At 42.9% G+C, this 12763-nt stretch overlaps 1 protein-coding gene across 8 annotated transcripts in view; it reads left to right on the plus strand.

Annotated features, from left to right (window-relative positions):
- Positions 1–12763, plus strand: part of Bmal1 (basic helix-loop-helix ARNT like 1) — a 99034-nt gene that overhangs the window by 56246 nt on the left and 30025 nt on the right. For 3 of the 8 annotated variants that reach the window (XM_070019411.1, XM_070019415.1, XM_070019412.1), the window contains exons 3-6: positions 4379–4508; positions 7956–8081; positions 11123–11270; positions 11777–11797. In XM_070019411.1, coding sequence (XP_069875512.1) covers positions 11131–11270; positions 11777–11797 — 161 coding nt within the window. In that variant the 5' untranslated portion in view covers positions 4379–4508; positions 7956–8081; positions 11123–11130. Of the gene's footprint in view, positions 1–4378; positions 4509–7955; positions 8082–11122; positions 11271–11776; positions 11798–11977; positions 12082–12763 lie in introns of those variants that run through there. The other 5 variants (XM_070019414.1, XM_070019416.1, XM_070019413.1 and 2 more) reach the window with 4 other exon arrangements.

Raw genomic sequence — 12763 nt, forward strand, 5'->3', positions numbered from 1 at the left:
TAGCTGCTTCATTGTCAATTGCATTCAGTCTACATCCCTATACCATACCATCAGTAGTCTGTATATCCACCCCCTACCCCCCGCCAGTACTAGTGGGATTGTAAATTGTCCTTATGCTATATTTCAGAGAGAATGTGGCAAAGACAAGCAGACATCCCTTTATGACTCTCTTTGCAAATATTTCCTGAGTACCGTTGCTGCATGGCTTTGGGGAACTGTTCTGTGGCTCTTCATTAGACCTCTGATTCACCCTACCAACCAAGCCTCAGTGCTGTCTGAGACTGGAATTCTGGAGACTGTCTTCCATCTACCACATTGGAGGGCTTGTCTACAGGACTAGCCTTGGTCTGATTTACAGAATGCCCCACTCCACAAGTCCTGCTTCTTTGTAAGTTCTCAGCCAGCCAGCCAGCCCCTTAGCTCCAAATGCAGTTTCTCATCTACACTCATTTTAGCTCACGTAGGGCGGAATACCATAGGACTGTGAATAGAAGTGCCACAAACGTGGCTATCCCTCAGCCCTGACAACCTGGTGGACCGTGTGTCCAGTAAACCATAATTCCTGATTAGGGACTTACCTCTTCCTGGTCCCTTCACTTCCATTACTTGCTCCTCCCCATCACCCAGGCACTATGCTCATTATTTTTTCCTCCTTGTGTCTTATCCATGCTGCACAGCTAGGGGAAAAAAAACAAAAAACAAAAAAACAAAAAACCCACATTCCTTTCTCAAGGCACTTGACTGCCACCTGCTGGAAAATTTTCACAATGACACCCAAAGGCACCAGCACCTCCAGGAGTTTGGCTCACACAGCTGCCAGTCTGGCCTTGCCTGTTGCCTTGGCAATGCATCATATATTTATTCAAATACTCACTTCTCCAACTATGTCAATGATGTATTGTATGCAAAGACTTCAGCTTTCTCCCTGTGTTTCCATTGCCCTGGCTTCTGCTAGAGAGTACAGAAAGGCTCATTGACCTATCTTGCTGTGAATACCCGTTACCTTCAATAATCTGGCTCCACTTGGTGAAGTTTCTCTAAATCCATTTGTTGTACAACAGACTGTTGGAGTATCCAACAGGAATACAGGGAGGGTAAAGGGCCCCATTAGCATCTTGCTTTTGCTTATAGGCCACCACCATTGGAACGGATCAGAGCAACTCAACATTGGAGAATGGGGCAAGGGGTCCTGGGCTGCCTCCCTGGGCAGAGGAAGGAAAGCAGTTCTTCCTGGACCCAGAGTCCGCTACTCCTTGGTTGTGGACACAAGTGTCCCTCGGGTGGGGGGGGGGTGAGTTTGGGTTTTATGGAACTGTAGTTCAATGAACATGTAGCCACTAGACCTGGCCATCAAGATGGTTGATTGTTGTCCCTGTTTTCCTAAGCATACCCTGTTATTAAGCTACTTCATGAAAAGCTGCTGCCAGAATTTCATCCTGCATCTTCACAAAATGTCTTAGCAGAACCCTATTGAGCTGTCACACGTGGGTGACACTCGAGGGTAAGAGGAAAGTTGAGCTATCACTGGGGTCCCAGTTTTTTTAAATCTGCATACATTAGCTATATAAGGGAGAATTTTTCTTTTTTAAAATTACCTCTGAGTAATTCTACAAAGGGGTTATCATTCAACAAAGCAGCTTATGAATGCAATGCACAAGGGAGAATTTCATTGTGACATATCCCAGTCAGTCTCTACCCCCCCCCCCCGCATTATTCTCACTTCTTCTCTTCCTAATACTGAGATCTTATAAGAGAATCTTTTATTCTTTTTTTTCCCAGAACCATTCAGCACAGCTGTACTCAAGCCCTATGGAGAGGACCTCTCCACAAATGCCTCTCCTTGCTCTGTCAGCCCCATGAGCCTCCTCAAACTTCCTGGTCTCACACAATGAGAGTTGCTCTTTCCCTCTTTGCCCTGGCTGCCAGCAAGTTCAGAGAGAACGTTTACGCAGTTTCCACAGCTTCCTTGAGTGAGGATTTCTTACACTTTTCTCCTCATTCCTTTCCTAGCAATGCTTGCTTTGGTCTTCGTATTGTATTCTTGGGCATGTTTTCTTGAGGTAGGATAGGCAGTAGTGCACTAGTTGCAAGCATCAGCCGGGAAGGCACACTCCTGGGTTTCAATCTTCACTTCCTGGCTGGGCTATTTAAAGCAAGGTAATGTTGCCTCTCAAGACTTAAATTCCTCACCTGGAGAGTTGAGGCAATGACCACAGTGAAGGTATTGGTCTTTCTTATGAGAACTGAACTTTTCCTGGCCTCTCTGATCTAGCTCAATCTGTGGCTCCAGGATTTATTTCCTTCTGTCTACCATGTCAACTACCTCATGATGAGTCATACAGCAGGAATATCTGGGTGGCTGACTCATCCAGGTTTTCTGAGACAGAAGGGTTTCCTGGGTGCAGGACTTTCATTTCTGAAATGGGAAGGTCTGGGACAAATAGACCAGTTGGTTACCACCACCTTTTTCCATTTGTGCATGACAGAACACTACAGATTGGCTACTTTACTTGTTGTTGGTTTCTTTTTTAAAAGAAATTTATTTCTTACAATTGAGAGGTTGGGAATTTAATATCAAGGTTCTGGCATTTGGTGGTGAGGAACTTTGTACTGTGTTGTTCATCTCATCTTGGAAATCAAAGGGCAGGAAAGTATGAGAGGAGACAAACTCACTTGTGTTTTCATGTGCTGGGACTGGGACTTGAACTCAGAGCCTGAACACTATCTCTTAGTGATTTTTGCTCAAGGCTGGCATTCTGGAACCACACTCCATTTCCAGCTTTTTGGTGATTAATTGGAGATAAGAGTCACACAGACTTTCCTGCGTGGGCTGGCTTTGAACCATGATCCTTAGATCTCAGCCTCCCTAGTAGCCAGGATTATAGGTGTGATTCATTAGCTTCTGGCTGCGTAGCCCTGTTGTGATAACTAACACATTCCAGCAATAATGACATTAATTCACTCATGAGGAAAAAGCCCTTATGTCTTCATCATTGTCCATTAGGCCTCTCCTCCCCACACTGTTTCAAGAGAGAGTAAGTTTGTAACCCATGAGCTTTGGGGACATGTTCAAGCCATAGCCATCATCATTGTAAGCAACCTCCACATCTTGGTGGCCAACAGTATCAAAGGTATGTTTTTTCCTGATGTTACTGTTTGTCCAGGATCTTGGCTAGAGGAGGAGCTTCTGCCCCAGGAAATGGTTGGCCTCAGATTCAAACAGAGAACCAGTACAAAGGGTTCAGTGTGAAGGTTGTGGCTGCTCACATTGGTTGGGCAGGGTGAGTCTCAAGGCCAGGTCTGACATGAAGGTGCAGTACAGTCTTCCCACCAGGAGGGGTAGCTAGTATTTGGAACATGAAGACAGCCTGCCCTGCTCCTCCTCCTTTTCTCTACTCATGGCCTTCCACTCTGCAGGAGCAGAGCCAGGGAAGAGAGCTGCCTGGTCTGGGTGTGACTGTCTTCCTGTAGTGGTGGGTTTCTTAAGGGCTGGTGTTCAGCTTCTCCCTGCCCTGCTCAGAGGAGCACCCGAGTTTCCTCATTGTGGTGTTATTTTAGTGGCGGTGCCAGCCAGGGCTCCTCTCCTAGGCACCTGCAATTTCTTGGGGGCACAAATCCCTTTTGGAATAGTAGAGAAAGAGCTATTGTGTTTGTTTGTTTTAGTTATTGTTTTTATATCTAAGAACATCTTAGAAAAGCGTTGTCCAACGATAATGTCAAATGTCACTGAGGCACAGCTTCCTTACCTTGCCTACTAAGCAAGTAAGACATGCCTCGTGGTTTTCTTATCCACAGACGGTGCCACAACCTCCAATAGCATGTAATGGTATAACATTTGTAAAGTAAATTTGATTCTGGGAGAAAAAAATGGATCCAAGTTAAGACATCTCATGGGGAGTCTGATTCTAGAAATATAGTAGAACCTTCCTTTTAAGTTTCAGGGACATAGAGGAAGGAGAAGGGACCTGGGTCATGTGTTCCCTGAGTAACATCACTGGAGTGAGTAAGGCATGGGCTGGTGCTGGAGACCTCTGGAACCGGGGTCCTGGCTGTATTGGGCTCGAGGTTGAGCAGGGAGACACAAGAACTCATGCATTTTCATACCTAGAAAACATTATTCTTCTAAGAAATGCCTCCTGCAAGATTGATTCATGTATTTTCATGTTACGGGGGGGGGGGGGGGGCGGGCGCAGGGGTTGAAGGATGGCCAACAGTAGCTCGAGCCAGTGGGTGTGACGGCTTCCCAGTAGGACTAACTGAAGCTGGGTGTTAGGACATAGCTCCCCATTCCCTTTTAGCTCACAAGAGCTTTTCAGATTCATTTGCTCCCAAAGTGACTTGTGTGTTTTTTTTCTCCCCCTGTTGGTTCCCACTGTAGGTTTTTAGAAGAAGTTGACTGCCTGGAAGGAAATTATAAAACATGAAAATTGCCTTGAGGTGACCAACAAATCCGTCAGTCCATTGCTCCTCTCACGCAAGGATCTGAGGTTTAAGAACTACAACTTCAGGTAATAAATAAGTCCCTCTACCCCTAGCTCTTGATGAATATTAGTAGGTTACTGTTGTTTGGTGGCTCAAAAATGGATGGTTTTGCCAGGTGCTGGTGGCTCACGCCTGTAATCCTAGCTACTCAGGAAGCTGAGATCTGAGGATCATGGTTCAAAGCCAGCCCCAGCAGGAAAGTCATTGAGACTCTTATCTCCAATAAACTACCAGAAAACCGGAAGTGGCACTGTGGCTTAACTGGCAGAGTTCTAGTCTTGAGCTGAAGAGCTGAGGGACAGTGCCCAGGCCCAGAGTTCAAACCCCACAACCACAACCACCACCACAAAAAGCTCAAGGATAGCACCCATGCCAAGATTTCAAGCCCCAGGACCAGCAAAAAAAAAAAAAAAAAAAAAGTAAAAATAAAAATAAGTAAAATACAATATACTCAGTGCCAGTGGCATATACCTATACTCCTACCTATTCAGGAGATTGAAATCTGAGGATCGCAGTAGTTGAGGAGAAAAGTCCACAAGACTCCATCTCCAACAACAACAACGACAACAAAGGATGGTTTTGATGGTCCCCCACATATGACCCGTGGCCTCAGGGGATCAAGGCTGTGTAAGCTTCTATGGCCTGGAAGGTAGTAGTCTCTGCTCAAACCTGGTCTTGCTTCTCCAAAGCAAACTACTATTGTTAAATAGTAGTCACCCATGGAGTTATTATGAAATGTTTCCAGAAGGACAAATCAGAGAAAATAACCAGGAATTTTCTGAGAAAATGAAGACCAATAAGAGGAAAATAATTTGTTTTGCTAAAATGAATTCTAAAATAGAATTAACCAGTTAAGAGGAACAGAAGGGCCAATTGCTGGTGGCTTATGCCTGTAATGCTAACTACTCAGGAGACGAAGATCTGAGGATTCGATTCAAACCCAGCTGGGGCAGAAAAGTCCCTGTGAGACTCTTATCTCTAATTAACCACTCAAAAATGGTGGCTGCAAATGGTAGAGCACTAGCCTTGAGCAAAAAGACCTCAGGGATAACACCCAGGCCTACGTTCAAGCCCTAAAACCATAAAAAAATTAAGAAAAGAGTAACAAAATAGAAAGACTACACAAAGACAAGAAATCAATTGAAATTTTATTTGAAATTATTGATAGCAAGATATATGGCTAATAGATGGTGTTGAGACAATAGTGTATCTATTGAAAGGAATAACAGATTGCTAATCTTTGGTAGTATACCAATTTCCAAATGCAATAAATTAGTAGATAAGAAACAAAATTATAGCCAGGTGCTAGTAGTCCACTTCTGCAGTCCTTAGCTACTCAGGAGACTGAGATTGAGGATCATGGTTCAAAGTCACCCCAGCCATGAAAAGTCCATGAAACCCTTATCTTCAATAAACTACCAAAAAGCCAGAAGTGAAACTGTGTCTCAAGTGGTAGAGCACTAACATTGAGTACAAAAAGCTCAAGGATAGCACCCATGCCCAGATTTCAAGCCCCAGGACCAGCAAAAAAAAAAAAAAAAAGTAAAAATAAAAATAAGTAAAATACAATATACTCAGTGCCAGTGGCATATACCTATACTCCTACCTATTCAGGAGATTGAAATCTGAGGATCGCAGTAGTTGAGGAGAAAAGTCCACAAGACTCCATCTCCAATTAACCAGCAAAAATGGTGGATGGGAAGCTTGTAGGGCCAGCTATAAGCAGAAAAAGTGGTAACAGAGTGTAGGCTCTGAGCTTAAAGCCATAGTACTGGCTGAATAAATATTGGTATAAAGGGGGAGCGTTTGTACTGTGTTTGGGAAGAAAATATTTTTTAAAACCTGTCACTTTTAACACTTCCTAAAAATACTGTAAAGTTAAAGGAAAGAGTCTTTACAACATCTATCATGAACAAAGAATATTTCCAGCATGCAAATTTACTTATATGTCTACTGATTAAACACATGCTCTGTACCTGGAATACTCTGGGCAGTAAGTCCAAGCAACAAATGAATCAGAATCCCTACTGTCCCCACTGCCCCACTGCCTCATTGTTCTGTTGTTTACTCCATCATGGAGAGAAGAGCCCGTAAACAAAGAAAGATATTGTAGATAAGATTTGGATAAGGTCTATAGGGAAAAAATAAGAGGAGGCCTAGCGCAGGGCCTGAGTGATATACTAATGATGGGAACAAAACCCTGAGTTAGGTTTTCTTAAAAGAAAAAGGACGGAAGGCATCAAAAAATGGGACCAGAGGAGGGCTGGGAAGGTGGCTCAGTGGTAGAGCGCTTGCCTTGCATGCATGAGGCCCTGGGTTCGATTCCTCAGCACCACATAAGCAGAAAAAAAAAGCTAGAAGTGGCGCTGTGGCTCAAGTGGTAGAGTGCTAGCCTTGAGCTGAAGAGCTGAGGGACAGTGCCCAGGCCCAGAGTTCAGGCCTCATGACTGGACCCAAAAAAAAAAAAAAAAAAGGGAGCAGAGGGGATACTATTCCAAAAAGTTCATTTTTCCTAAGGTGGGAATTTATGACTTACGTTTTTTCTCCCCTGGGCTTAATCCAGTAGTGTGAGGAGAGGAGTTGAGGCAGAATTGGGCAGGGGCAGGGGCTCTGGAATGACAACTTGAGTTGACAAGAGAAGTCGATTCTAAGCAGGAGTTAGGGAGTGGCATGTCTCAGACGGGAGCATCCAGATGGGCTGGTGGTTATGGTTGGTGGCCTCTATTTCTAGTTAAATCAGAAGCAAAGGTACTAAGGGTTGAGGGGTATAGCCTAGAGGTTGATAGACCATTTCTATAGCATGTATATGCCTAGATTCAATCACCCACCCACCCCAAATAAACAGCAGCAAAGTATTGGTTAAGAGTGAAAACCAGGGAGATGCTGGAAGTGGCCAGGGGAGTGAACGGCAGCTGGCAGTACTGCATTTTCTTCTGCCATGTCTGGGGGCAAAAATGACACACGGTAGGAGGACATGTGATAGACAAGGCACATCAGTAATGCAAGAGAATTCAGAGAAGTGCCTATATTTTCTAATTCCATGTGTGTATGTGTGTGTGGGGGTGCACATGCATGTATATGTAGTGTTAGAGATTGAGCCCAGGGCCTTGCACATGTTAGACTATCATCCTCAGCTTTTGAGAAATAAATGTGGAAGTGCTATCAGTAATAATTTATAAGTTCAGTTAAACACAATATAATGGCAGAAGCTCTTTGGAGATAGGCGTTGTTAGTGCTATTCAGACATATGTATTTCAAGGTGCTTTAAAATGTACAACATGGGTCCCTTTTTGGTCCATCAGCCCTACTTTTAGACATGTATTCTAAGAGATCATAGTTCATGCCCAGATAGCTATGTACAAAGATGTGCATTCCCACAGTGCTTGTAAAGGTAAGGCATTGGTACCCACCTGAATGAGGTACAGGGCAGAATTGTGGAAAACAGTTCTTATGCTCACTCTCTTGTTTTGCAGATGAGGGAATTTGGGCCCAGAGGGGGGGAGTGACAGCTCCAGGCATATCCCCTGGAGCTCACAGCCCTTGGCTGCCCACAGGGCACATCCTCTTCAACTGAGTTTGGAGTTGGAGTCCCTTGCAAGGTATTTGTTGTCCTCTTTTTGGGGCCAGCTTACTTTGTGCTTGTAAAATATGAATTCTTAAAATGTCTACAAATTTGTTTATCATTATGCTAGGAGATGGTGGCTATAAAAGTTTAAAGACAACACATAAATCATGTTTATTCATTTCAATAATCAAATGTTTATTGGTTAGAAAGAAAGAAAATGAGGAGTGTCTGAGAACCTATGAAATGCTGGGTTGCCTCGAAGCCTGGTTCTGGTTTAGTTTGCCAGTCCTGGAGCTTGAACTCAGGGCCTTACACCCTTGTTCAGTTTGATTGTTCATACAGGTGCTCTACCACTTGAGCCATGCCTCTATATAACCTGCTCTACCACTTGAACCATGCTTCTATATAACCTTCATTTTATAGGTTAATTGGAGATAAACTCTCAGACTTTTCTGCTCAGGGCTGGCTTCAAGCCATGATCCTCTAGGTCTAAGCATCCTGAGCTCCTAGGGTAACAGGTGTGAACCACTGGGGCCTGGCATTAATTTAATTCTTCATCATACCACAGTGGAACCTAGAAACCACTCAACTTCTCTGGGCTTTTGTGACATTACCTATAAAGTTACCTTATAATCTTTTTTTTTTTTAGTTTTAGCATATATTAATCACTATACAAAAGTGTTTTATTTCCATACATATATATATATATGTGATTAGATTCACCCCATTTTTCACTCTTTAGTAGCCTCTTTTCATGTTTTTTAAACATTTTAGTTTGTTAGTGATACTAGGGTTTGAACTCAACATCTTGCATTTGCTAGACAAGAGCTCCAGCACTTGAGTCATACCTCCAGCCCATTTTGAACTATTTTGAATGGGGGTTTCATTATCTGTGTTTATCATGCATATGACATACATTGATAATACTCACCTCAGCACTCACTCTCCTTCCACTCTCTTTGTTCAAACTAATTTCTTTCTACTGCACCAGAGTCTCCCAGTTTTACACTGTATCATTCTTTTGTATTTTTAAGTCTAGATTCCACATATGAGATAGAGAACATGAAATAGTTATCTTTATCATTCTGGCTTATTTAACATGATTTACAATTCCATATATTTTTTCCTCAAACAACATAATTTCATTCTTCTTTTTGGTTGAATAGTACTCCTTGTGTGTATATACACATGTAACTATATAAATATACATATAATCAAATATATATAAATATAGACAAATATATATACATTTCTTATATATTCATCAGATGAAGGACACATAGCCTGATTCCATAGTTTGGCTATTGTAAATTGTTCTGTTATAAAACATGGTGTACAGGTGTCTCTTACATTCTTTTGGATATATACCTCAGAGTGTATAGCAGGATCATATGGTAGATTTGGTTCTACTTTTTGGGGGAACCTCCATACTGCTTTCCGTAGTGGTTGCGCTAATTTACATTCCTACCAGCAGTAGATAAGGATTTCTTATAAACTGAAGAAAGGTGATACACATGTACCTATAAGGATTTTTTTCCTGTTTTCCTCTAATACTTTCAAAGTTTCATGTCTTATATTTAGATCTTTGATCCATTTTAATTAATTTTCATACAGAGTGAGAGATAAAGGTCTAGTTTCAGTCTTTTACATGTGGATACCCAGTTTTCCAAACACCATTTGTTGAACAGACTCTATTTTTCCCAACATATGTTTTTGGCTCCTTTGTTGAAAATTAATTGGCTATATCTGTAGCTGTGACTGTGTGGGCTTAAGACTGGATCTTCTGTACCATTCCATTGGTTTAAGTATCTGTTTTTATGCCAGCTTCTTGCTTTTTTTGTTACCATGGCTCTGTAGTATAATTTGAAGCCATATAAATGTGATATATACCCAGCATTCTCTTTTTGCTCAGGATTGATTGATTGATCAGGTTTTGCCATATGACTTTTAGGAAATATATCTTAATGATCCTCTGGATTTCATTTGTGTGTGTGTGTGAGAGAGAGAGAGAGAGAGAGAGAGAGAGAGAGAGAGAGAGAGAGAGAGAGAGAGAGAGAGAGAGAGAGAGAGAGAGAGAGAGAGAGAGAGAGAATTTCACATTGATCCCCTTTATATTGATTTGTGTTGCTTGTAGGATTTGTTCAAGGATCTTTTGTAGCACTGATATAATGACTGTAAATTGCTTTAGTTTTTGTTTTTCATGGAAGGTTTTTATTTCTTCATCAATTATGAAGAATAGCTTTGTCCAGTATAACCATCTAGGTTGGCAGGTATTCTTTTCACAACTTGAAATCCTTATTTCATGCTCTGCTCACTTTTAAAGTTTTGTTGAGAAGTCTGGTGCTATTTTGATGGTCATGCCAGTGGATTTCCCCATTGCTTGAATTTCTCTGCGTGACCACATCAGACTTGCTTCTTTTCTACTAACATCTCTTTTGGCCTTCTCCCACTCAGACCCTGTTGCAACGTGTCCCAACACCTCCTGAGCCTTGCTGTCCCTTACTTTTGCTCCTCCAGAGTATCTCAGTCTCAACAGCTTCCCCTCTCAACATGGCATCTTGCTATAGCTCTCAGAGACAAGGAGAGTGTGACAAAATATTTTCTTCACTGGGGCTAACCTTCCATATGAGCTCAAGGACTCACCAAATTCCTGTACTGAGATTAAGGTTTATGGAAGATATATAAGCAGCTAGACTTGCCAGTCTATCACAATGGTCCATCTAGTTTCTCTGTTGACTTTGTTTCTTTGTGCTTTTCTTCTGTCCTGAACCTCTCCTGTGATTCCTGATACTCCTCTCTCTCTTCAGAATATAGTCTCTCCTGGGTTAATATGACTTTTCTTATTCCCTGTGTCAAAATGATGAATGCCTCTAATTTGCCATGTTGCATCCTTTCCCTCTAAAAATGTAAACGCTTAGAATGATGCTCTCCCCATTCAGCCATGTGCCTTTTCCAGGATGGCCATGTGAAAAATGTTAGTGCTGGAAACAAGCCCCTGTGTTCCTCAGTATCACTCAGACTCATTATCACTGTGGAAGGACACACTGAAACAAATTCCCCCTTGTAACCTTTCAGAACTTCCAATGGCGGACCAGAGAATGGACATTTCTTCAACGATCAGTGACTTTATGTCCCCGGGCTCTGCCGACCTGCTCTCCAGTTCTCTGGGCACCAGCAGTGTGGATTGCAATCGCAAGCGGAAAGGCAGTGCCACCGACTACCAGTAAGATTTTCCAGCTTGTCTGCCTGGCATTGAACTCAGTGGATGGGCATGGAGCACCCAGAGCCAGTCACTGTCTTCTGGAAGAAGGGCTGGGAGGCACAGGTCCCATTGTAGGTGCTGCCCATTTGGGGTTGATTTTATCTGCCCCTGGATTGCAAGCAAGAAAAGGAGCCTGCAGCATTGCTCAGGCCTTTAAGTCCCCTTCTGAACCCAGATGATTCCATGTCAGGGAAGAAAGAATAGTCTGACAGCCAAGTTCTTCCTATTGCCCCCTTCCTCCTCTGAGCAGGAGGACTGAGTCTGTGGATGTAATCTTAGGGATTGCTTCAAGAGCTCACTTGAGGCCTCTCTGAGGAGTTCACAAGGGTCAGTACTTATTAATATGTGTGGAATGGGTAAATGGAGGGGCTCTCAGCAAACAGCATAGGAATCCTGACATTGTCCTTAAACAATATGTAAAGCAGTATGTACCTGTTATGTTAAATAGTATTTCTGTTTCTTTTTAGACTTGATGACTTTTCTTTTGAGTAAGTAAATTTTCCCACTCACCCTCCGCTCTTCAGCCTCTGCGTATCTCCTAGGGAGGAAGGCAGTGTAGAACATTCCAAGGCACACTTGTTTTGCTGAGGCAACTGTGTGGGATCGTACCCAAATGTCCATTTAAGAGGTTTTCTTTTGTTTAATGAGGGAAAATCTCCAAGGAGGTATCCCCCCTACAGCAGATGTCCTTTCTGCTGAAGTTCACAGGTCGAATTTGGGGAGCACAATGGCTGGAGGTCAGATGCCCAGTAGGAGATGCTATGATTAATATGTAAGTTATCCCAGATAATTGAGAGAGCCAATACCCAGGGGATGGAGAATGGGTGTGAGGACCAAGGGGTTTCTTCTGTAGCACAAACTCCTCAACAGAGACCAGAACATTTTTTTTCTCATGAGCCCTTTTTCTTAGGCAAATGCTGCCAGAGCCACTGACGTGTTCTAAGACTTCTGTCATCTATTCCTGTGGTTTCCAACCTTGTCATCACATAATGCCCTTCACATTTCCCCTGTTTGTGAACCTTTTATAATTTGTAGAGATTTGATTAGCCATGAGTTTCTCCTCACCTGAGGGAATCAACTTGACCTCAGTAGCAGACACAGTTCCAGCTGAAGTGGGGGAGGCATTTGCCCAGGTGACTGTATGATCTCCCCTCAGCCCTGGGATTAGCTGGAGAAAAAGCCTATAAGGACCCCAGGATGTCTTGGTGAGGGCCACTGTTCTTAGAGGGCCCTTGATGTGATCCTCCACCCCTAGGAACTGTGTATATCATCTGAGGGCCAAGTCTTCCTTTCTTGTAGGATAAAGGGGAACAAAGGGAAGCCCAGCTGCAGTTAGTGCCCTGCTGATTAATATGGGCTGGAGAAGAGTGTGAGCTGACCCCAAGGAGAGTTTGGAACCTTTTACTCTGGGAATTTCAGTCGCTTTGTATTGACTTCATGAAACTTGAATTTCT

The sequence above is a fragment of the Dipodomys merriami genome, unplaced genomic scaffold, assembly GCF_024711535.1.
Source record: "Dipodomys merriami isolate MVZ:Mamm:240054 unplaced genomic scaffold, mDipMer1.0.p SCAF_133, whole genome shotgun sequence".
In the NCBI taxonomy this organism is placed as follows: domain Eukaryota; kingdom Metazoa; phylum Chordata; class Mammalia; order Rodentia; family Heteromyidae; genus Dipodomys; species Dipodomys merriami.